The following is a 26,410-nucleotide window of genomic DNA, read 5'->3' as shown; positions in this document are numbered from 1 at the left end:
CTGTGACTCTCACCACTCTCTGTGACTCTCACAACTCTGTGACTCTCACAACTCTCTGTGACTCTCACAACTCTCTGTGACTCTCACCACTCTCTGTGACTCTCACAACTCTCTGTTACTCACAATTCTCTGTGACTCTCACCACTCTCTGTGACTCTCACAACTCTCTGTGAACCTCACAATCTCTGTGACTCTCACAACTCTCTGTGACTCTCACCACTCTCTGTGACTCTCACAACTCTCTGACTCTCACAACTCTCTGTGAATCACAACTCTCTGTGACTCTCACAACTCTCTGTGAATCTCACAACTCTCTGTGAATCTCACAACTCTCTGTGAATCTCGCAACTCTCTGTGACTCTCACCACTCTCTGTGACTCTCACAACTCTCTGTGACTCACAACTCTCTGTGACTCTCACCACTCTCTGTGACTCTCACAACTCTCTGTTACTCACAATTCTCTGTGACTCTCACCACTCTCTGTGACTCTCACAACTCTCTGTGAACCTCACAATCTCTGTGACTCTCACAACTCTCTGTGACTCTCACCACTCTCTGTGACTCTCACAACTCTCTGACTCTCACAACTCTCTGTGAATCACAACTCTCTGTGACTCTCACAACTCTCTGTGAATCTCACAACTCTCTGTGAATCTCACAACTCTCTGTGAATCTCGCAACTCTCTGTGACTCTCACCACTCTCTGTGACTCTCACAACTCTCTGTGACTCACAATTCTCTGTGACTCTCACAACTCTCTGTGACTCTCACAACTCTCTGTGACTCTCACCACTCTCTGTGACTCTCACAAATCTCTGTGACTCACAATTCTCTGTGACTCTCACAACTCTCTGTGACTCTCACCACTCTCTGTGACTCTCACCACTCTCTGTGACTCTCACAACTCTCTGTGACTCACAATTCTCTGTGACTCTCACAACTCTTTGTGACTCTCACCACTCTCTGTGACTCTCACAACGCTCTGTGACTCTCACAACTCTCTGTGACTCTCACAACTCTCTGTGACTCTCACAACTCTCTGTGAACCTCACAACTCTCTGTGACTCTCACAACTCTCTGTGAATCTCACAACTCTCTGTGACTCTCACAACTCTCTGTGACTCTCACAACTCTCTGTGACTCTCACAACTCTCTGTGAATCTCACAACTCTGTGAATCTCACAACTCTCTGTGAATCTCACAACTCTCTGTGACTCTCACAACTCTCTGTGACTCACAATTCTCTGTGACTCTCACAACTCTCTGTGACTCTCACCACTCTCTGTGACTCTCACAACTCTCTGTGACTCACAATTCTCTGTGACTCTCACAACTCTTTGTGACTCTCACCACTCTCTGTGACTCTCACAACGCTCTGTGACTCTCACAACTCTCTGTGACTCTCACAACTCTCTGTGACTCTCACCACTCTCTGTGAACCTCACAACTCTTTGTGACTCTCACAACTCTCTGTGAATCTCACAACTCTCTGTGACTCTCACAACTCTCTGTGACTCTCACAACTCTCTGTGACTCTCACAACTCTCTGTGAATCTCACAACTCTGTGAATCTCACAACTCTCTGTGAATCTCACAACTCTCTGTGACTCTCACAACTCTCTGTGAATCTCACAACTCTCTGTGACTCTCACAACTTTCTGTGACTCTCACAACTCTCTGTGAATCTCACAACTCTCTGTGAATCTCACAATTCTCTGTGACTCTCACAACTCTCTGTGAACCTCACAATCTCTGTGACTCTCACAACTCTCTGTGACTCTCACCACTCTCTGTGACTCTCACAACTCTCTGTGACTCTCACAACTCTCTGTGAATCACAACTCTCTGTGACTCTCACAATTCTCTGTGACTCTCACAACTCTCTGTGACTCTCACCACTCTCTGTGACTCTCACAACTCTCTGTTACTCACAATTCTCTGTGACTCTCACCACTCTCTGTGACTCTCACAACTCTCTGTGACTCACAATTCTCTGTGACTCTCACAACTCTCTGTGACTCTCACCACTCTCTGTGACTCTCACAACTCTCTGTGACTCACAATTCTCTGTGACTCCCACAACTCTTTGTGACTCTCACAACTCTCTGTGAATCTCACAACTCTCTGTGAATCTCACAACTCTCTGTGAATCTCGCAACTCTCTGTGACTCTCACAACTCTATGTGAATCTCACAACTCTCTGTGAATCTCACAACTCTCTGTGACTCTCACAACTCTCTGTGACTCTCACCACTCTCTGTGAACCTCACAACTCTCTGTGACTCTCACAACTATCTGTGAACCTCACAACTCTCTGTGACTCTCACCACTCTCTGTGAACCTCACAACTCTCTGTGACTATCACAACTGTCTGTGACTCTCACCACTCTATGTGAACCTCACAACTCTCTGTGACTCTCACCACTCTCTGTGAACCTCACAACTCTCTGTGACTCTCACAACTTTCTGTGACTCTCACCACTCTCTGTGAACCTCACAACTCTCTGTGACTCTCACAACTCTCTGTGACTCTCACCACTCTCTGTGAACCTCACAACTCTCTGTGACTCTCACAACTCTCTGTGACTCTCACCACTCTCTGTGAACCTCACAACTCTCTGTGACTCTCACAACTCTCTGTGAACCTCACAACTCTCTGTGACTCTCACCACTCTCTGTGAATCTCACAACTCTCTGTGAATCTCACAACTCTCTGTGAATCTCACAACTCTCTGTGACTCTCACAACTCTCTGTGACTCTCACAACTCTCTGTGACTCTCACAACTCTCTGTGACTCTCACAACTCTCTGTGACTCTCACCACTCTCTGTGAACCTCACAACTCTCTGTGACTCTCACAACTCTCTGTGACTCTCACCACTCTCTGTGAACCTCACAACTCTCTGTGAACCTCACAACTCTCTGTGAACCTCACAACTCTCTGTGACTCTCACCACTCTCTGTGAACCTCACAACTCTGTGAGGTTTCAAGTCTCACGCATTCTGCGGTTTCGGCAAATTCGCCAACCGCTACTCTCGCAGCAAAGACAAAGACCCCCCTTATAGCCTTCAACAGACTGTTGGGGCAAGTGCTGTTATAGAGTAGCACCTATGAAGGCCTGGACCGCACACGAGGGGGTGGGTGACCAGCACCGTGCCCGACCGCCTTTGTCTCCCGAGTGGCGATATTTTTATACACTACACCAGGTACTAATTTGAGGCTGAATCGACCTAGGGGAGGCCCAGGACCCGTTCAGATATTAATTACCGATTTTGGCTTTGACCTATAAATCAAAGATACGTTTATGTCAGTGGGAGTGATGATTGGAATGTGAAGGCAAGCGTGTGGTCCTGGTGATGGTGGTGCTGGTGATGATGGTGGTGGTGGTGCTATTGATAGTGGTGCTGGTGATGGTGGTGGTAGCGATGGTGGTGTTCGTGATGGTGGTGATGGTGGTAGTGCTGGTGATGGTGGTGCTAGTGATGGTGGTGCTAGTGATGGTGGTGCTGGTGATGGTGGTGTTGGTGATGGTGGTGCTGGTGATGGTGGTGCTAGTGATGGTGGTGATGGTGGTGCTGGTGATGGTGGTGATGGTGATGGTGGTGCTGGTGATGGTGGTGCTAGTGATGGTGGTGATGGTGGTGCTGGACGATGGTGGTGATGGTGGTGCTGGTGATGGTGGTGATGGTGATGGTGGTGCTGGTGATGGTGATGGTGGTGATGCTGGTGATGGTGGTGCTAGTGATGGTGGTGCTAGACGATGGTGGTGCTGGTGATGGTGGTGCTAGTGATGGTGGTGCTAGTGATGGTGGTGCTAGACGATGGTGGTGCTGGTGATGGTGGTGCTAGTGATGGTGATGATGGTGCTAGTGATGATGATGATGATGGTGCTAGTGATGATGATGATGGTGGTGCTAGTGATGGTGGTGATGGTGGTGCTGGTGATGGTGGTGCTGGTGATGGTGGTGTTGGTGATGGTGGTGCTGGTGATGGTGGTGGTGATGGTGGTAATGGTGGTGATGGTGGTGATGGTGGTGCTGGTGATGGTGATGCTAGTGATGGTGGTGCTAGACGATGGTGGTGCTAGACGATGGTGGTGCTAGACGATGGTGGTGCTGGTGATGGTGGTGCTGGTGATGGTGGTGCTAGTGATGGTGGTGCTAGACGATGGTGGTGCTAGTGATGGTGGTGCTAGTGATGGTGATGATGGTGCTAGTGATGATGGTGATGGTGGTGCTAGTCATGGTGGTGATGGTGGTGCTAGTGATGGTGGTGCTAATGATGGTGGTGATAGTGGTGATGGTGGCGATGGTGGTGCTAGTGATGATGGTGCTGGTGATGATGGTGATGGTGATGATGGTGCTCGTGGTGCTGGTGATGGTGGTGCTGGTGATGGTGGTGATGGTGGTGATGGTGATGGTGGTGATGGTGGTGCTGGTGATGGTGGTGCTGGTGGTGCTGGTGATGGTGGTGCTGGTGGTAATGGTGATGGTGGTGCTAGTGATGATGGTGTTAGTGATGATGGTGATGGTGGTGCTAGTGATGGTGGTGATGGTGGTGCTAGTGATGGTGGTGGTGATGGTGATGGTGGTGCTGGTGATGGTGGTGCTGGTGATGGTGGTGCTGGTGATGGTGGTGCTGGTGGTGCTGGTGATGCTGGTGATGGTGGTGATGGTGGTGCTGGTGATGGTGGTGGTGGTGCTGGTGGTGGTGGTGCTGGTGATGGTGGTGCTAGTGGTGGTGGTGCTAGTGGTGGTGGTGCTAGTGATGGTGGTGCTGGTGATGATGGTGCTAGTGATGGTGGTTTTAGTGATGGTGGTGATGGTGGTGGTGCTAATGATGATGGTGATAGTGGTGGTGGTGCTGGTGATGGTGGTGCTAGTGGTGGTGGTGCTAGTGATGGTGGTGCTAGTGATGGTGGTGCTAGTGATGGTGGTGCTAGTGATGGTGGTGATGGTGATGGTGATGATGGTGATGGTGGTGCTAGTGATGGTGCTAGTGATGGTGGTGCTAGTGGTGTTGGTGCTAGTGATGGTGGTGCTGGGGATGATGGTGCTAGTGATGGTGGTGCTGGGGATGATGGTGCTAGTGATGGTGGTGCTAGTGATGGTGGTGCTGGTGATGGTGGTGATGGTGCTGGTGATGATGGTGGTGCTAGTGATGGTGCTAGTGGTGTAGGTGCTAGTGATGGGTGTGCTAGTGGTGGTAATTGGTGCTGAATCGGTGCGGAGCTTCCACCAGATCGGTTCTCCTGGGAAGCTGCACGAGCAGCATGCGCCCGTGGGTTTCTATGCAAAATCAATGGGTGTCTATGTGAGGCACTCAATCTTTGCGTGAGTCTATGGGTCTCTGTGTGAGTCTATAGGTTTCTGTGTATAGCTGTGGGTGTCTGTGTGAGTCTATGGGTTTCTGTGTATATCTGTGGGTGTCTGTGTGAGTCTATGGGTTTCTGTGTATATCTGTGGGTGTCTGTGAGTCTATAGGTTTCTGTGTATATCTGTGGGTGTCTGTGTGAGTCTATGGGTTTCTGTGTATATCTGCGGGTCTCTGTGCGAGTCTATAGGTTTATGTGTATAGCTGTGGGTGTCTGTGTGAGTCTATGGGTTTCTGTGTATATCTGTGGGTGTCTGTGTGAGTCTATTGGTTTCTGTGTATATCTGTGGGTGTCTGTGTGAATCTATGGGTTTCTGTGTATATCTGTGGGTGTCTGTGTGAGTCTATGGGGTTCTGTGTATATATGTGGGTGTCTGTGTGAGTCTATGGGTTTCTGTGTATATCTGTGGGTGTCTGTGTGAGTCTATGGGTTTCTGTGTATATCTGTGGGTGTCTGTGTGAGTCTATGGGTTTCTGTGTATATCTGTGGGTGTCTGTGTGAGTCTATGGGTCTTTGAGTGAGAAACAACTCCCACCGCATTCCATGGTCTCAATGAGGCCTCCACGAGTCATCATCCCGAGACTCGAATACGCGGGGTGGCGTTTGTGGCCTCCACGATACGCCAGTTTAACACGTAGAAGTTGCCTTTCGCGACTAATACTATCCATAATAAAATAAATGGGTTCGATCGCGTGAATATAAATGTGTCGTTAAACCCGCCGCCACCCGAGACACAGCCAGTTAGTAAGGTTCGTGACGCAAACCAAACGTGCCGATGAGTTGCGAGTTCAGCACACCGGTGTGTTGGAGAGCAAACCCACAAGATTTACGAGTCCGACGTTTCGCTGGTGATTACAACCAGTTTCATCAGGCGATTTGACAGAATTGTGACGAAGTCTTCCTGTTTCGGTCTTAAATAGAGCAGTAAAGGCGATGTCGTCATGGTGAGCCTATCAGCTGCGAAGACCAGAGGGAGCGTTTATGTAGTCATATACATTGCAATGATATACATCCACAAGGCGACCCTCACTAAATCATAGCTCAACGAAGTGACTTATCATGTAGAAATGTATAGCGGCCACATACTCTAAACGCGTGTTTCTAAATGTAGAGGGGGAAACGCGACCACGGGGAGAGAGACACACAAACTCCAAATATACAGTAGGGGGCAGGGCCAGGATCGAACCCACGACCCCCTGTATACCAGGCGAGGTAGTTAACATCTCCTAGCCACCGGGGCACCCCACAGCACGTGTGCCTGCGTATCCCTGTGTGACGCGTGTGTGTGTGAGCATGGGGAGTGGGTGTGTAGTGGTTTGCCTGCTGTGCTGCGAACCCGTCCACTCGAGTTCAATTCCCGCTCAGGCCAACACCAGTGACGATTAACTGAACTGGTCCTGGGCCTCCCTTAGGTCGACCCAGCCTCAAATGAGTACCTGGTGCGATGTGAGACAAAGGCGGCCGGGCGTGGTGCTGGCCACCCACCCCCTCAGGTGCCGTGCCGGCCTCATAGATGCACGGGAAACAGCACTTGCCCCAACAGTCCATTACAGGCTACACGGAGGATCTTTGTCTTATCGTCTCCCCTCCGTGACCGCGCAGTGATCCGCCGCGGGGCCTGCCGCTGCCAGCGCGCCCCGAGGGCCGTGTTCCCCAACGAGCTGCGCTTGGTTGAGCGCAGACGCCTCGCGCCGCACTGCGACCTCGAGGTCATGTGAGTGAGCAGCACGCACGCGCGCACGCACGTGTAAACACAAACAAAGGTGCCCGTATAGCCTCCTTCACAGACTGTTGGGGCTGGCGGGGGGCAAGTTTCTGTCAGCGAGTAGCAAACCTTCGAATTCCGGAACGGCACACTATTGGCACGGTTGACTGCGTACGGTGTGAAAGAAGTTCAACGTGCATACATACATAGTGTAGCCAGAACCACGCCTCCCGCCCGACCGCCTTTGTATCCAGAGTGCTGATGTTTTTTTTCACAAATGAGGGTACTCATTTAAGACTGAGTCGACCTAAGGGCCGTTTCAAATAATCGCTGTCACTCGTGAGCGGAAATCGAACTCTCGTGACCGGGTTTCAAAGGGCAGCGCGCTAACCACGGCACCACCGCTCCCCACACGTGCAAAGACAAATACAAACACTTTTGGGGCAAGTGCTGTTTGCAAACGCCTATGAAGGCTGGCACTGCACACGAAACGGTTTGTAGCTAGCACCACGCCGGGCCGCCTTTGTCTCCCTCATAGCGATATTCACACAGCGCACCAGATACTCATTCGAGGCTGAGTCGACCTAGGGGAGGCCCAGGACTATTTCAGATATCGTCACTGGTGTTGGCCGTGAGCGGGAATCGAACTCGGGTCGCCAGGTTCATATACGCGGCGTGCTAACCGCTGCACCACCGCTCCCCCTGTGCACTGCCTCCACATGCGCTGCATCGTCCTCATCTCTCCTGCAGCCTCATCCTTCCGTTCCCTGCCTCCTCCATCACCCCTCTCTCTCCCCTCTCTCTCTCTCCCCTCACTCGGCTCGGCATCTCAATCTCGCACCATTTTTCTGTCGCTGCACCGCAATTCTTCCGCATTGCTAGGGAGCCGAGCTCCCGACTGAAAGTGCTGCATTAGAAAGAGGCTGTGTGTTGTCTGTGTGCGTGGGGAGTGGTGGTGCAGCGGTTAGCGTGCTGCGCGATGAACCCGGCCACCTGAGTTCGATTCCCGCTCACTGCCAACACCATTGACGATTATCTGAACCGGTCGTGGGCCTCCCCAAATGAGTCCCTTGTACGATGTGTAAACATCGCCACTGGAGAGACAAAGGCGGCTTGGCGTGATGCTGGCAACTCACCACTTCAAGTGCCGTGCCGGCCTTCATAGGTGCTCAATAACAACACTTTGTGTTTGTGTCTTTGTCGTGTCTGTGTAATGTCTGTGCGTTTGCGTGTCTGTGTGTTTGTCTGTGTTTGTGTGTATCTGTGTCTGTGTGCTTGTCTGTATGTTTGCGTGTCTGTGTGTGTCTGTGTGCTTGTCTGTATGTTTGCGGGTCTGTGTGTGTGTCTGTGGGTGTCTGTGCGTGCGTGCGTGCCCCCCCATCTCCCCCCTCCCCCGCCCCCCAGGGTGAGCACCACCGTGGTGTCACGCTTCAAGGGCCACACGTTTTGCCTCCAGCCGGCGCTTGCGTCGACGCGGGCGCTGCTCAAGGCATGGGGCCGCGTGCAGGAGGAGCGGCGCGCGCGCCACGCCCGCTGGCAGGCGCGATGGAGGCGGTGCGTGCTAAACTACACCATGAACCAAACAACGCGATTGCCTTTTTTTTATTTTACCAGGTAAGGCCGGCCCACTGAGCTATGTTGTTAGCCCTTTTTCAGAAGCACAAATGAGAGCTCAAACGAAGTGGCTTATATTGTGTGGAAATGTATAGCGGCAGCACAAATACTCCAACCGTGTGACGTTGATTCTAAATGTGCTGGGGGGAAAACCGGAGGCGAAAAATCCACGCGGCCACGGGGAGGGAGGGAGACACGCAAACTCCAAATATACAGCAGCAGCAGGCGTCAGGGTCGGGATCGAACCCACAACCTCCCGCACACCAGGTGAGGTAGTTAACATCTCGCCCCCGTGACACCCACGTCCAATAACTCCGATTAGATGTACAGCCACCACCATCACGTGGCCGAACCTATAAACAAATATGGATCGCAGCATTGGCTATCATTTAGCCAGGCGGACGTGGTGATGCACGTGGGCTCTAGTCCAGCACTGTGGAGGTGAGGATTGATGGGTCACACACAAATATTGTGAAGAAAATTCCATACTCTGGCTTGCCAGGAGAAGGCAGCACAGCAATCGGTCTAATTGCCATCTGTATGGGATGGAGTGTTGCTTCTGTATGGGATGGAGTGTTGCATCTGTCTGGGATGGAGTGTCGCATCTGTCTGGGATGGAGTGTTGCATCTGTCTGGGATGGAGTGTTGCTTCTGTATGGGATGGAGTGTTGCTTCTATATGGGATGGAGTCTTGGATCTGCATGGGGATGGAGTGTTGCTTCTGTATGGGGATGGAGTGTTGCATCTGTATGGGGGTGGAGTGTTGCTTCTGTATGGGATGGAGTGTTGCTTCTGTATGGAATGGAGTGTTGCTTCTGTATGGGATGGAGTGTTGCATCTGTATGGGATGGAGTGTTGCATCTGTATCGGATGGAGTGTTGCATCTGTATGGGGATGGAGTGTTGCATCTGTATGGGATGGAGTGTTGCTTCTGTATGGGATGGAGTGTTGCTTCTGTATGGGGATGGAGTGTTGCATCTGCATGGGGATGGAGTGTTGCATCTGTATGGGATGGAGTGTTGCTTCTGTATGGAATGGAGTGTTGCTTCTGTATGGGATGGAGTGTTGCATCTGTATCGGATGGAGTGTTGCATCTGTATGGGGATGGAGTGTTGCATCTGTATGGGATGGAGTGTTGCTTCTGTATGGGGATGGAGTGTTGCTTCTGTATGGGGATGGAGTGTTGCATCTGTATGGGGGTGGAGTGTTGCTTCTGTATGGGATGGAGTGTTGCATCTGTATGGGATGGAGTGTTGCATCTGTATGGGGATGGAGTGTTGCATCTGTATGGGGGTGGAGTGTTGCTTCTGTATGGGATGGAGTGTTGCATCTGTATGGGGATGGAGTGTTGCATCTGTATGGGGGTGGAGTGTTGCTTCTGTATGGGGATGGAGTGTTGCATCTTTATGGGATGGAGTGTTGCATCTGTATGGGATGGAGCGTTGCATCTGTATGGGATGGAGCGTTGCATCTGTATGGGATGGAGTGTTGCATCTGTATGGGATGGAGTGTTGCATCTGTATGGGATGGAGCGTTGCATCTGTATGGGATGGAGCGTTGCATCTGTATGGGATGGAGCGTTGCATCTGTATGGGATGGAGTGTTGCATCTGTATGGGATGGAGTTTTGCATCTGTATGGGGATGGAGTTTTGCATCTGTATGGGGATGGAGTGTTGCTTCTGTATGGGGATGGAGTGTTGCATCTTTATGGGGATGGAGTGTTGCTTCTGTATGGGATGGAGTGTTGCATCTGTATGGGATGGAGTTTTGCATCTGTATGGGGATGGAGTGTTGCATCTGTATGGGATGGAGTGTTGCATCTTTATGGGGATGGAGCGTTGCATCTGTATGGGATGGAGCGTTGCATCTGTATGGGATGGAGTGTTGCATCTGTATGGGATGGAGTGTTGCATCTGTATGGGATGGAGTGTTGCATCTGTATGGGATGGAGTGTTGCATCTGTATGGGATGGAGTTTTGCATCTGTATGGGGATGGAGTGTTGCTTCTGTATGGGATGGAGTGTTGCATCTTTATGGGGATGGAGTGTTGCATCTGTATGGGATGGAGTGTTGCTTCTGTATGGGGATGGAGTGTTGCTTCTGCATGGGGATGGAGTGTTGCATCTGTCTGGGATGAAGTGTTGCTTCTGCATGGGATGGAGTGTTGCATCTGTATGGGATGGAGTGTTGCTTCTGTATGGAATGGAGTGTTGCTTCTGTATGGGATGGAGTGTTGCATCTGCATGGGATGGAGTGTTGCATCTGTATGGGATGGAGTGTTGCTTCTGTATGGAATGGAGTGTTGCTTCTGTATGGGATGGAGTGTTGCTTCTGCATGGGATGGAGTGTTGCATCTGTATGGGATGGAGTGTTGCATCTTTATGGGGATGGAGCGTTGCATCTGTATGGGATGGAGCGTTGCATCTGTATGGGATGGAGTGTTGCATCTGTATGGGATGGAGTGTTGCATCTGTATGGGATGGAGTGTTGCATCTGTATGGGATGGAGCGTTGCGTCTGTATGGGATGGAGTGTTGCATCTGTATGGGATGGAGTTTTGCATCTGTATGGGGATGGAGTGTTGCATCTTTATGGGGATGGAGTGTTGCATCTGTATGGGATGGAGTGTTGCATCTGTATGGGGATGGAGTGTTGCATCTGTATGGGATGGAGTGTTGCATCTGTATGGGATGGAGCGTTGCATCTGTATGGGATGGAGCGTTGCATCTGTATGGGATGGAGCGTTGCATCTGTATGGGATGGAGTGTTGCATCTGTATGGGATGGAGCGTTGCATCTGTATGGGATGGAGCGTTGCATCTGTATGGGATGGAGTGTTGCATCTGTATGGGATGGAGTGTTGCATCTGTATGGGATGGAGTTTTGCATCTGTATGGGGATGGAGTGTTGCATCTTTATGGGGATGGAGTGTTGCATCTGTATGGGATGGAGTGTTGCATCTGTATGGGGGTGGAGTGTTGCTTCTGTATGGGATGGAGTGTTGCATCTGTATGGGATGGAGTGTTGAATCTGTATAGGATGGAGTGTTGCTTCTGTATGGGGATGGAGTGTTGCATCTGCATGGGGATGGAGTGTTGCATCTGTCTGGGATGAAGTGTTGCTTCTGCATGGGATGGAGTGTTGCATCTGTATGGGATGGAGTGTTGCTTCTGTATGGAATGGAGTGTTGCTTCTGTATGGGATGGAGTGTTGCTTCTGCATGGGGATGGAGTGTTGCATCTGTCTGGGATGAAGTGTTGCTTCTGCATGGGATGGAGTGTTGCATCTGTATGGGATGGAGTGTTGCATCTGTATGGGATGGAGTGTTGCATCTTTATGGGGATGGAGTGTTGCATCTGTATGGGGATGGAGTGTTGCATCTGTATGGGATGCAGTGTTGTATCTGTATGGGATGGAGCGTTGCATCTGTATGGGATGGAGCGTTGCATCTGTATGGGATGGAGTGTTGCATCTGTATGGGATGGAGTGTTGCATCTGTATGGGATGGAGCGTTGCATCTGTATGGGATGGAGCGTTGCATCTGTATGGGATGGAGCATTGCATCTGTATGGGATGGAGTGTTGCATCTGTATGGGATGGAGTTTTGCATCTGTATGGAGATGGAGTGTTGCATCTTTATGGGGATGGAGTGTTGCATCTGTATGGGGGTGGAGTGTTGCTTCTGTATGGGATGGAGTGTTGCATCTGTATGGGATGGAGTGTTGCATCTGTATGGGGATGAAGTGTTGCTTCTGCATGGGATGGAGTGTTGCATCTGTATAGGATGGAGTGTTGCTTCTGTATGGAATGGAGTGTTGCTTCTGTATGGGGATGAAGTGTTGCTTCTGCATGGGGATGGAGTGTTGCATCTGTATGGGATGGAGTGTTGCATCTGTATGGGGATGAAGTGTTGCTTCTGTATGGAATGGAGTGTTGCTTCTGTATGGGGATGGAGTGTTGCATCTGCATGGGGATGGAGTGTTGCTTCTGCATGGGATGGAGTGTTGCATCTGTATGGGGATGGAGTGTTGCATCTGCATGGGGATGGAGTGTTGCATATGTATGGGATGGAGTGTTGCATCTGTATGGGGATGGAGTGTTGCATCTGTCTGGGATGGAGTGTTGCTTCTGTATAGGATGGAGTGTTGCATCTGTATGGGGATGGAGTGTTGCATCTGCATGGGGATGAAGTGTTGCATCTGTATGGGATGGAGTGTTGCTTCTGTATGGAATGGAGTGTTGCTTCTGTATGGGATGGAGTGTTGCATCTGTATGGGATGGAGTGTTGCATCTGTATCGGATGGAGTGTTGCATTTGTATGGGAATGGAGTGTTGCATCTGTATGGGATGGAGTGTTGCTTCTGTATGGGGATGGAGTGTTGCTTCTGTATGGGGATGGAGTGTTGCTTCTGCATGGGATGGAGTGTTGCATCTGTATGGGATGGAGTGTTGCATCTGTATGGGATGGAGTGTTGCATCTGTATGGGGATGAAGTGTTGCATCTTTATGGGGATGGAGTGTTGCATCTGTATGGGATGGAGTGTTGCATCTGTATGGGATGGAGTGTTGCATCTGTATGGGGGTGGAGTGTTGCTTCTGTATGGGATGGAGTGTTGCATCTGTATGGGGGTGGAGTGTTGATTCTGTATGGGATGGAGTGTTGCATCTGTATGGGATGGAGCGTTGCATCTGTATGGGATGGAGTGTTGCATCTGTATGGGGGTGGAGTGTTGCTTCTGTATGGGATGGAGTGTTGCATCTGTATGGGGGTGGAGTGTTGATTCTGTATGGGATGGAGCGTTGCATCTGTATGGGATGGAGCGTTGCATCTGTATGGGATTGAGTGTTGCTTCTGTATGGGATGGAGTGTTGAATCTGTATAGGATGGAGTGTTGCATCTGTATGGGATGAAGCGTTGCATCTGTATGGGATGGAGCGTTGCATCTGTATGGGATTGAGTGTTGCTTCTGTATGGGATGGAGTGTTGCTTCTGTATGGGGGTGGAGTGTTGCATCTGTATGGGGATGGAGTGTTGCAACTGTATGGGATGGAGTGTTGCATCTGTATGGGATGGAGTGTTGCATCTGTATGGGATGGAGTGTTGCTTCTGTATGGGAGGTTCGGGAAGGATCCCCCTAGACAGTTGCAGGTAGTCGCCCTCTAGCAACAACGGAGGGTGGAGGAGTGACGCTCACAATAATGGGCGGAGTGCCGGACGGCTAAAACGCAGCGAGGTGGCACAGTGGGCAGCACAGGTGGTGCATCTGCCAGTCATCTCAGTCGGTCAACTCGTGGTACCTGGGTCTTGTTCCGTGGTCTCCTATCAGCAGCGAGCCTTCGACACTTCACGTGGCCTCAAGGTGCACCTAGCTTGGCACAAGCGCCGTGGTTGACGTTGCCGCTACTTAGTGGCGAACGGAGGTTGCTGTTGTGTGCTCGCGTGTGTGAGTGGGAGTGCGCGCGTGTAACTCGGGGCGGTAGTGTAGTGGTTAGCGCGCCGCTGCGCTACGAACCCGGCGATCCGAGTTCTATTCCTGCTCAAGGTCAACACCCGTGACGATTATCTGAACAAGTCTGGGGCCTCAAACCATCGTCACGATGGAGACAAAGGCGGCCGGGCGTGGTGCTGGCCACCCATCCCTTCGTGTGCTGTGCCGTGGGTGCTCGCTAACAGCACTTGCCCCTCCAGTCTGTTAAGGCTGCACGGGAGATCTTTGGCTCTGTGTGTGAGTGCATTTTTGTGTGAATGCACACGCGCCGCGGCTCACCCCCTCACTGCGCCGTGTCACCACGCGATTTACGAGCGGCTGATTTATCGGCTGTGCGTGTGGGGAGCGGTGGCGCAACGGTTAGCACACTGCGTTGAGAACCCGGCGACCCCGAGTTCGAGTCCAGCCCAGAGCCAACACCCAGCAACGAATTTGTGAAATGATCATGGCCTTCCCTAAGTGGACTCGGGAGACAAAGGTGGCTGAGAAAGGGGTGATGCTGGCCACCCACCCCCCCATTCGTGCGCCGTGCTGGCCTTAACAGTTTTTTGCCACTTCCTAACCACAAACATTTGCCCCAACAGCCCCGTGTTGGCAACACGGAGTGACGGGGGGGGGTTGTCTTTGTTGTCCGCGGAGCGTGATCGCAGTCTGGCCCGATCCCAGCACTGGTCTTCTGGGTTCACGGTGGCCTCCGGCGAACCCTCGCTGAGGTCTCACGGCCAGCGGGGGAGCGTGCCGGTTCGGCGGGCTCCCATCCACGTGGCAACCCTGACTCCGCCCGGTGTCAACCCTTGGTGGTTCCCACGGAAGTATCTGTTCTCCCGGAGGAACAGATATTTGTTCCAAACTACCGAACATTTGGGTTGCGTTCAGTGGTTGGGTTCAGGCGTTCGGAGTTGGGTTCAGGGTTTAGGGGTTGGGTTCAAGAGTTAGGGGTTGGGTTCGGGGGTAGGGTTGGGATTATCTGGATTTTCCCCCCACTCTTAAGCTGATGGATAGCTAGGTACCTTGGTGGATAGATGGGTAGGCAAGTGGGCATGTGGATCGATGGATGAGCGAGTCGGTGGGTAAGCTACCCGTGCAGCTTAGAGTGGTGTGGGGGAGTTGACAAAATATGAGCTGGGCAGGAATGTCCCAGGGGTCATTTATTGGGGCCTGCCGAGCTCGCTTACCCAGCGGTAGTGGAAACGCAGCAACTGACGACCCCGGCAGCACCCCCCCCCCCCCCCCCATATCGAGCCAGGCCGCGTGAGCGCCTGTGCAGTGGCACGGTGTGGTTGGGTAGGGGGCCCTTGCGGTGTGAGAAATGGAGCGGGGGGGGGGGCTGTCCAATGTCTCCCTCTTGCCATGGCCCGTCGCCCCGAGTTCCACTGTGCGGTTGCCTCCTCGCCCGCGGTCACTGCGCTCTGCGTGAACGGCCTCGGTGGGGCCTCGTGGACGGCGGCATCGAGATGACCTGCCGCCTTGCGAGGCTCTTTGAAGGTGGAGGAGGAGGAGAGACTCCGGTGTTGGGTTTCTCTGTTGCCACGAGGGGTTAGTGCGGGGTACACGAGGACACGCTGCGGTGTGTAACTACATCAGCAGTAGGGAGAGAAAGGTGGCCCAGCGTGGTGTTGACCACCCAACCCTCGTGTGCCGTGTTTGCCACGGAGCAGTTGTTGCATGGCATGGCCCCTTTCTACCTGCAAAACCGCAGAGAGAGAAAGCATCCGTTTGTGACGTTCTGGTGCATCTCAGGGTGTCCCACTGTAAGCGCCGCTGACCGTAGCAAGAATCAACACTGTGCATCGTATGATGACGACGAGGTGCAGCTGCCAGTTGCTTTGTCGAGCAGCATGGCAGCGAGGCCATCAAGACGTTCTCAACCATGTCCACACGTGACATCCAACATGCTCACAGATCTCCATTGTCGTGCGGTAGATGCTCCCTCTACTCCGTTCCAAACGGTCTCGTGGCTGAGCAGATGCTGGGCTCTACAGCGCAGCCTCTCAATGCCCCTTTGGCACCGGTCATCCAACTCAAGGTTGCCGCTCTTCTCACCTAACGAAGCACCGCATGGCTCCTTTAGCTACCTGCACAACCGCATCTCCCTCTAATCCTCAGGCACATTCTGCACACTCCTTCGATCCACTGGAAAGGCGACACTTGCCCACCCCAGGGATTGTTCACCCGAAGCTTTCTCGAATGCAGCCCCAAAAATCAGACATTCGAAACGTGCCCAGGGTCTCCCAGTTCAATTGTCTGTGTAAGACGCACCTATTCAGACTTGTCTTCCCATAAAATTTAAAATGTAATTTTTAATGTGTTTCTTTAGTTATTATTTGTTTTCTTTTTCTATGTATTTCGTTCATGCGATTCGTTGCGCAATGGTTGCACTTCTGCACGCAGGACTGCAATTTCATTCGCTCAGTCGGCGTTCGCCTCGTTTGCTGCTCTATGCCTCCGGCACCGCTCGTTTTCTGCGGTAACGTGCACACCGATTCCTCATAATTGAGGGCGATATTGACACGTAAAATAAAGATCAATTGATTGTTTGATCTTCGTGTGGGTAGGTGGGAGTATTGGTGGGTAGGCAGATGTGTAGTTAGGTGGGTTGGTAGGTAGGCAAATACGTGGATAGGTAAGTGGATAGGTGGGTGGTTGGTAAGGTATGTTCTATAGTTAGATAGATAGCTATATATGTGGATATATGTATGCTGAAGTTCTTTGATACAGTATGTAGCCAACCTTGCTAATCGGAGGTTCGGGAAAGGACAACAATCTAAGAGACAAAAAGCAGTTTTAAATTAACGAATAGGTGGGTAGGCAAATGGATAGGTAGGTGTTACCTTGGTTGGTGGATTGGTGGATAGTTGGGTAAGTAGATAGATAGATAGATGGGTAGGTGGGTACGTACGTGGGAGGATAGGTGAGTGCGTAGGTCGCTAGGTAGGTGGTTGGCTAGATGGATAGGTAGGTGGGTGGGGGGGAGGTGCATAGGAGAATAGGCAGATAACTGTCCCCAAGTTTTCTGATTGGCATCTGTTCACAAAACACGAAGCCGAGTGTAAAGTTTCCCACGCCCTGGATTCGGTTTCACGCTGTTGTCGCACATAGTGTGAGCGAGCACTGACTAAGGTCGGCACGGCGTTTGAGGCGGTGGGGTGGCCATCACCACCCCGGGCTACCTTTGTCTCCCGAGTGGTGATGTTTACACACCGCACCAAGTACTCACTTGAGGCTGAGTCGATCTAGGTGAGGCTCACGACCGGTTCAGATATAATCGTCACCGGCGTTGGCCAAGTTGCGGGAATCGAAAACGGGTCGCCGGGGTTCATAGCGCAGCGCGCTAACCACTACACTACCACTGCCCCCCACCCCGCCCCAGCAAGAGTATGAAAACAGACGCTCAATCCAATCGAGTCTTTTCTTGGCGTGCCTGGGGAGTGGGAGACGACGTCTTGTGATTTACTGCACGATGCTCAAAGCACATCGCACCGCCACCGCCGCTGCTGCTGCCAACATTTTCGCGATGGTTTTGTGTTTTATTGTTTTATGGCCTCCGCGGCACGTGGTCCTAATGACGCTCACATTGCTCCAGCGACAAGTTGAAGCCGCCACACGTTTTTTTTTCATTTCAACCGCCAAAGAAGCACTCGCGCAGTTAGGATCTCGCCATGTGTGACTTTCACGGCCGCCTTCATCTCCAAATCTACCAACCCACCCCCGCCGCCCCCGTGGTTTGACCAGATCCTCCTTCTATCGCCCACATCGCTTCCACTTTGCTCTTAATGGATGTTTGGCTTTCGTCGGTTTGCCGGGTGGGTCGCACCGTGTGGTGGTGAAGATGGCATGTGGAGTTGAAGATGCTGTGCGGCGTTGAAGATGCCATGTGGTGAACGTGCAGGACCATTACACTTTTTGTCCTCTGTCGCCGGTTATTTATTTATTACTTTAGCCGTCCCATCGAGAGTGGCGTCCAGAGGCTGATGATTCGTCCTCAAGTGACTTCTCCAGTCGTGCTCGGGAACGGCCCTGGACGATAGAGGAGATCTTGATTTGAAGCTTTCGTGACTGCAGGAACTCTTTGGTTCTTTTGGTAAAGTCACGTAGGTAGAAAAATTAAATAGAACAAAAAATAATATATCACGACGTTTCAATCGCAACATAAGCGGTCATCCTCAGGTGGAAAATTCGACTTCTATAATCGAATCGACCAAGCAGCTCTTTCTTAAACCTTCGGCTGCTAGACCACCCAGATTTTATGATCTTCCAAAAAATCCATAAAGAAGGTACTCCACTCCGTCCTATCGTTTCTACCTTCAACTCGCCTACCTACAAACTGGCCCGATTTCTGTCTGAGATCCTGCTTCCATTCACGGGCAAGACCACCTCAGCAGTACTTAATTCAGCTCACTTGGTTTCTCTAACCAAGGACATTTCACTCCAGATGATTTGCTTGTCAGCTTCGATGTAGTCTCTCTGTTCACCAAGGTACCTGACACCATAGCAACCATTGAAGTCTTGGTCCAACAGGGACTGCATCCTGATGTACCAACTTTGGTGAGTCACTGCCTTATCAACACTTCATCTGGAATGGTACATTCTACAAACAAAATGAAGGTACCCCTATGGGGTTTTCCCTTATCAGATAAATTTGAAACAAATGCCATCCTGACATCCACCCTACGTCCTTTCCTGTGGAAGAGATACGTAGATGACACTTTCATCATCTGGCCACATGGCCAGCCAGCACTGAACCAGTTTTTCAACCACATCAATTCCATAAACCCATCCATCAAATTCACCATGGAAGTGGAAAATGATGGAAAGCTACCATTCCTGGATGTTTTGATCGAGAAGAGGCCTGATGGCTCGTTGGGACACTGTTTACAGGAAAGCCACCCACACGGATGCCTATCTAAAGCCTGACTTCCACCACCATTCGGCCCAAAAGAACTCCCTTATCAAAACACTACACCATAGGACCCGCTGCATTTCCGACCAGCGCCACCTAGCCAGTGAACTTGAGCACGTACACCAAGCCCTCAAGATGAATGGATACTCAGACCGCACAATCTGCAAAGCTGTCTCCCCAGCCATGGGGAGACAACCATCTGAGGAACCAATCAAAACCATCACCTTGCCATACATAGCAGGTGCTACCAAAAAGATTTCCAAAATCTTAAAGAAATACAAGATCTAGGTCCGATTCAATACAGTACACAAAATCCGTGATTTGATCCCTTTTGTGAAGGATTTCATTCCTGACATGCAATACCCTAGTGTCTACAAACTAAGTTGTGGCTGCGGCAGTAGTTACATTGGGGAAACGAAACGACATGTCTCGGACTGTGTTCGCGAACACAAGGCAGATTTGAAACACGGCAGAACCAATACCTCTGCAGTGGCTGATCATTGTTATAACGCAGTGGGCTCGCACAATATTGTTTTTTCCGAGACCAAGTTACTATGCAAACCTTCGGGCTACCATCAAAGATTTGTCCATGAAGCCATCCAGATATATAAACAGAAAATTTTAACCAAGAAGATGGGAATAAGCTGAGCAATCATTGGAAGGACGTTATTAACCAAGCAAAGTCGTAACTTGCTGTGGTGCTTCCATTCTTCCCTGACGTTTGGCTGTTGTCTCCGACTCTCTGAGTTGCATTGCCCTGTTAGGTGCCTCTGCATTAACGGGCTGGGGTCTCACTAACATGGCCATCTCTGCTCCCTTAGCCTCGATGTATCGATGGTTCTGGCTGTGTGATGGGCTTTGTGTCTCACTGGCGCAATCACCGTTGCGGTGGTTCTCTTGCGTGGACGCACTTGCCTCACAGCGCAGTTGACAGCGCCGCAGCTTGTGTTACACATAGACATGACATTAACTTACTAATCCCCCTAATCTCCCTGCCTAATTTCTCCCATCAACATAGTGCTAATCTCTCATGAACACTGCTGTTGTACGCTTATGCGGGGATGATACTCTTACGCAGCGACAGAAGCTCATTTCATGCGAATCCATCTCCCTAATCTCTCTCTCCCTAATCTCCCCCATTAACACAACTGACGTGCTTGTGTCCGGGGATGGAATTCCATTCCAGCTGAGACCCCGCTTGCTTGCCCATCGCCGCATATATAAACTTGTTGTTACTGCTCTCTCGCTGGTTCAGCAGTTCTACTGCTGGATTGTTTTTTCCACCTGAAGACGACCGCTTGTGTTGCGATCGAAACGTCGTGATGTTATTTTTGGTTTTATTTTATTTTTCTACCTACGTGACTTTACCGAAAGAACCAAAGAGGATGGAGGAGATGATGGTGATGATGATGAAAATGCCACTGAGATCTTTCCTTCCCCCCTCACTTCAATAACCGTCTCTCATCCAAATCACACTCTCTAATTCACACTCTCGTGTGCTCTGCCATCCCTTTATAATCCACTGCTGGATGAAACCTTTACCCTCCCCCCCTCCTATCCTAATGCGGTGTCGGTCATATGGAGAGTTGGACCATACCTCACCATGGCAGTTTAACACGTAGGCTTTCGCGACTAATATTATTCATAATCAACGTTTTTGGGTTTAGATCGCGTTATTTATAAATGTGTCGTAACCCTCCACCACCTGACACGGCCAATCAGTAAAAAAGTGTCACGTTGACAAAAGACAAATAGTTCACTGCTTTAACCCACCGGTGTGTTGAAGTGTGAAACCACAACATTTACAATTTTTGAGTACGACGTTTCGCTGGTAATTGCATCCAGCATCATCGGGCAATTCGCCAGAATGGTGAGGCTCTGCTCTGTCTCCCGTGCCAGTCAGTGTGGATTGGTGAATGAGGGGACCCGGAACCGGTTAAGATAAGGCCCAATGTTGATATTGGTCATGTGCAGGAATCAAACTCGTGTTTGTGTAGTGCAGTGTGCTAACCACTGCGTCGCCGGCCCACCCAAAGCCATCTGACTTCCTAACGAGTCTGGCTGTTTAGGCATTCATCCTCGCGGCTTGGTGATGCAACATTGCATGTGCACTCACTGTCGACCGGGTTGATACCTGAGACCATCAACTCTCTCTCCACTTAAGAACCCAATTTGCAATGCATGGAGATGAGTTGAGCGCGATGAGTGGAATAATATGAGGAGTGGAGTGAGATGAGTGGAGTGAGATGAGTGGAGTGAGATGAGTGGAGTGAGATGAGTGGAGTGAGATGAGTGGAGTGAGATGAGTGGAGTGAGATGAGTGGAGTGAGATGAGTGGAGTGAGATGAGTGGAGTGAGATGAGTGGAGTGAGATGAGTGGAGTGAGATGAGTGGAGTGAGATGAGTGGAGTGAGATGAGTGGAGTGAGATGAGTGGAGTGAGATGAGTGGAGTGAGATGAGTGGAGTGAGATGAGTGGAGTGAGATGAGAAACGGGGTGAGGTGAGTGGAGTGAGATAAGGAGTGGAGTGAGATGAGTGTAGTGAGATAAGAAGTGGAGTGAGATGAGTGGAATGAGATGAGGAATGTGAGTGGAATGAGATGAGGAGTGGAGTGAGATGAGTGGAGCGAGCGGGGTGAAATGTGCAGTGCATTGGCAGCCTCACTGATCCGGCTCGTAGTCTCAGCCGTCTCGTTTCAGCCAATGGAAGAAAAAACCCCTAATACAAACAAACCGAGTGGCTTCGTCACTGTCTGAGAATCTGAAGAGGAGCGCGAAACGAGGCCGCACTGGAAGCAGCCGCAGCAGCAGCTGTGCTGCCTAAAGAGCGTTGGCGGGCAGGGGGTGCCTTGGCCCCGCCTGGCGGCTCTCGCTACGAGTTGGGGCCCCCTTTGACAGCCACCATGAGATGTTTTCAACAACAGTGTAAAAGAACAAAACGCTTATTTAAAACGCGGTTTATATTTGTTATGAAAATGCTTTCATTTACGTTCCACGTTTTATTTTCATTTAATTAATTAACATAACATTGCAAAGAGGTACTAAGGAGCTGTAGTTGCGAAGACGGAGCACCCCTACAGCGTTAAATATCCAACACCATGAACGTAACGACGTCATTGGGACCGTGTGAGATACTTAAATACTGGGGGGCCCCACCTGATCGATTTCCACACCCCCTGAGGTGATGATGTAGCTACTACGCCACTGATACTGTGGTTGTGGAGGCCGCCGTCCACCCCACCGCCCTCGCTGGGCAGGTGGGGCGTGACGTCCGCCCCTTACACTCCCTCCTCCACCGCATTGATCGGCTCCCGCCGGGCCCCCGCCGACCGGGTGATCGGCCCCCCCGTGCCAGCGCCCTCTCTGAGGGACATCGCTACACTGCTGGCTCACCGCTGCATGGAGTTAAACCACACTCACCCGTGTACACCACAGCCAACGCTAACGCAGGGCCGCGCTCGCACCTGCGGGCGATTATCTTCTAACGCACGCGCGCGCGCGCACGCTGCGGCTCCGCGTTCACTCTCCCGCGCACACCGCCACTCGCGCTAACGCGGTGGACAGCGGCACGCTAGCGCCTGCACCTGCGAGCGATTATCTCAATGCGCGCTCGTGCTGCGGCTCCGCCCTCACTCTCGCCGCACATCCGCCCACACAGCCGCTCCACACAGGAATGACAGACACCACACCGATGCTCTGTGCTAACTTTTATTCGCGGCACATATACACACTCGCTGGCGGAATATTTCACGAGAAGAGCCTAGCCTAACGCTGCCTAAGTGCCCAGTCACTCACACGTCCTACCACGTACCTCTAAGCTCGTCCTTCGGAGGGAGAAGGACGAGAGAAAACTTTACCTATCACTGCCTCGTAGCAGCACTCGCTGGCATCACACGGATGCTGCGAGCGGCGCGAGGAGGCAGGACGGCAGGGAGTGGGCCTTGGCGGCCCAGAGTCCGAAAATGGCCCCGGCTACTCTGTTTATTCCCTTAACTTCAAAGGCCCAGGGTGACGTCGTACCGCGCGGCCAATCGTGCGCTTACCTGTGATCGTTCTTGCACTTGCATCTTTTCCTGCCTGGCCTATTCTATCTTCAAAGGCCCAGGGTGACGTCATACCGCGCAGCCAATTGTGCGCTTACCTGCGCCGTCCTCATGTTACCGTGTCTCTCATTGCCCGTTGTCTGGAAGAGCGTCTGGCTGGCGAACACACCCTGCGAGTGTGTATTCGGTATGGGGGCGGCAGTGGCGCTGCGATTCTCCTGACCTCATGCTCTTCTTGCTTAATGTTCCACCCTCAGTTCTTCCCCCAATGTCGTGAATAACTTATTGTGGTTGGCCCAGTGAACCTTTTCTTTCTGCGCCCATACAATTTTAAGCCAATTTAGGGGCACCGCAATGTGACTTGTCCTGCGAGGGTCGGCCAATTTCCTGGCACCGGGAAACCATGGGACTTTCCTCCTAGGGACCCTTTCGATGAAAACCCGTTGCACCAGGCGATGCCCCAACAGGACACTCCGTGTGTGCGCTGCATGTTGGGTGCTCGGTGTGTGTGCTGCGTGTGTGCGCTGCATGTTGGGTGCTCCGTGTGTGTGCTCGGCGTGGGGCCAGGGGGAGTCGCGGCACTGGCAGAGTTGCTCCACGGCCGTGGCACCACATGGTCACCACGCCACTGATAATGTCGTCACTACGCCACTGATAATGTCGTCACCACGCCACTGATAATGTCATCACTACGCCACTGATAATGTCATCACTACGCCACTGATAATGTCGTCACTACGCCACTGACCCCCTGCGTCTCTACTCTCGCCGTGCTCCAAGCCTCGCGCGGCCACCCGTCCGTAACTCTGCGGGGAGACGCTGCTGCCCACGTTGCATGAGATCACGAGGGACCTGACCCCCCAGGGTGTGACTGTGGCCGCAGGCTTCCAGACCGCGGAGCGTGTACCACAATCAACCCGCCCACTGAGGTCTGTTGCGCGAGGCGATTCAATCCTACACTCGGCATCTTAGGAAGCCACTGAGCGGATTGCCAAACGAGACGCATCACGTTGGGACGATTACTCCGTCGCACGAAACAACGAAGGAACCCGTTGCGTCATTTGGCAACCAGTTCAGTCACCGGTCTCTTGTACGATCGCTGCCTCTCCAGGCGGTCGCGTCGTCAGTACCCACCAGCCGTGCGTATGTGTTTGTATGTTTGACACAGTAGGGGGCACAGGTGGTGCATTGGCAAGTCATCTCTTCGGTCGACCCGTGGCATCTGGGTCTGCCTCATGACCTCCTGCCAGCGGTCGTTCGATAATTCACGTCGCCTGAACGTGCACATAGCCTGGCACACAAGGGCCGTGGTGATGTCACCGCCACTTAGTGGCGAATGTCGTTTGTTGTTGTTGTGCGTTTGTTTATTTGTTTTTGCTCTACGGCGGGTAAACGCTTTCCTGGGCGTCTCCGTGCTCGTGCGATCGTAAAGGTCGCGCTCGCAATGCCTCGGCTCGTAACGAGCAGGTAGTCTGTCTCGGGAGGTTAGGGGGAGTCGGACCGGTTTGTGACGCAGTGGATGTGCCCATCGGGCCCAACAAAAGTTTCAAATCGAATGGAGCATCGAGACATCGGTGTCCCACCTCCCGTTCACAGCCCTGAACCGGTGGTGGCAATTTCGCGCCACGTGCCCTCGGTGGTGCGCATCGACGCTGGACGTCGTCCGTCGTCCGTCCCTCCGCGCCGTGCGCGGTCTTCACTGCCGGCACAAACAATTCACCTCCCTGCCCGAGAAACTCGAGGACTGCGCATTTGTGTGTGGCCGACAGCTGGCGATAATGCGGGATTGGCGCGGCGCCTATCGTGAATAGCGCTCTTGCGCGGAAACTTTGTACCTCCCCGCCCAACCCAGGATGCGTTCAGCGGTCGTGGTTTCGCGTGTGAAATGCTTTCATGGCGATACGCTTGAAAACTTCCGTGCACTCGCAGGGAAAGAGCGCGGTCGAGCAGAACGCGTCGTCACGATGGGTGGTCGAGACTTGACCACGGAGTGGCAGAGCCACTATTCGCCGCGGGAGCGATGGGACAGTTGAATCGAATCTGTGCAGGGACGATCGTGTCAATCGTGTGGACCGAGCTTTTATATTGGCCACTGCTCGATAACCGATCGTATCAATCGCGTGAGCCAGGCATGATATCGGCCACTGCTAGATAACCAATCTTATCACCGGATTGTAAGACGCACCCCCGACTTTTGCTTTAAAACACAGGGACAAGCCTGCTGCCATTCCGTGCGACTCTTCCTTCACTGCGTGCTCTGCTCACCTTTGTGCCCGCAGGACACACAAGATGTACTACCAGTGAGCGAGCCAGCCGGCTGGGGCGGGTGCTCATGGATGAACGACGGCTCGGGGCTCGCTCGGCCCCTCGCTGTCGGTAGAGAAGAGATACGCCGAGGCACACGACCGGAGAGTTGAAAAAAATGTACCCTCCATGACAATGGAACGGACCACAACTCCGCAAGGTGTCCCGAGTCCCGTGTTGAGCACCGACGTTCGCTCGCTTGGCGTTGGGTCGAACCATTATGTCTGTAGGGGTGTTTTATTTGCGTTGCTGGAAGTCGCTAACAATCGCCTTTTACACTTCCCTTACCCCGGCCTTCGTTGTCCCCTCCACAAATTCGTTCTTTGTGTTTTTTTTTATATGCACACGTAATGTAAACACATTGTATTGCTTTGTATGCAGTATATATTTTAAAACTGTCTGTGTGGTCTATTCATTATTCATATTTGCTGCATTATTTAAGAATCGCATCGGCCGAGTGTTGTGCGCGCAGAGCCTTAGCCCGGCCGCATCAATTGGCTTGCACACTGAACGCTCAAAACGTCATTTAAACAGAGGAACGATTTCCTCTGCGCATCAATACTGCCGGGGTTTGTTTGTGGCGATTAAGTGAAACTAATTATACACACACACACTGTCACACACATCGATGAGCGCACGCCGATACGCACGCACACACTGACACATAAAAGCAGAAAAAAGACACACACATAGATGCACAAACACACTGACACGCAGATAAGACAAAAACCCCCCGGCACTAAACTACGACACTTATTATTTTACCAAGTAAGGCCCACTGAGCTATATAGCTCTTTTTCAGAAGCGACCTGGCCACACATAATAGAATTCACTCGTCTGCAATTGTTTAGACGTCGTCTGCTTCACAAATGAAATATGTTGTTTATTATGGATTTTGATGTGCTGAATTCAAATATGACAATTAAAACAATTGATTGGCTACTGCTCACAGGATATTTATGTTTTTACATTTTACGTCT

At 51.7% G+C, this 26,410-nt stretch overlaps 1 protein-coding gene across 1 annotated transcript in view; it reads left to right on the top strand.

Moving 5' to 3' along the window:
* CXCL14 (C-X-C motif chemokine ligand 14) overlaps nt 1–25,430 on the top strand; it is a 49,431-nt gene extending 24,001 nt beyond the window's left edge. Inside the window, exons 2-4 of the mRNA XM_078875595.1 lie at nt 6,979–7,090; nt 8,486–8,635; nt 25,406–25,430. Coding sequence (XP_078731721.1) covers nt 6,979–7,090; nt 8,486–8,635; nt 25,406–25,430 — 287 coding nt within the window. The remainder of the gene's footprint in view (nt 1–6,978; nt 7,091–8,485; nt 8,636–25,405) is intronic.
* Nucleotides 25,431–26,410: the final 980 nt, after the last annotated feature.

Source organism: Lampetra fluviatilis, chromosome 41, assembly GCF_964198595.1.
Source record: "Lampetra fluviatilis chromosome 41, kcLamFluv1.1, whole genome shotgun sequence".
Taxonomy (NCBI): domain Eukaryota; kingdom Metazoa; phylum Chordata; class Hyperoartia; order Petromyzontiformes; family Petromyzontidae; genus Lampetra; species Lampetra fluviatilis.
Note: the sequence above shows the minus strand (reverse complement) of the source record. Positions and strands in the feature narration are given on the sequence as shown.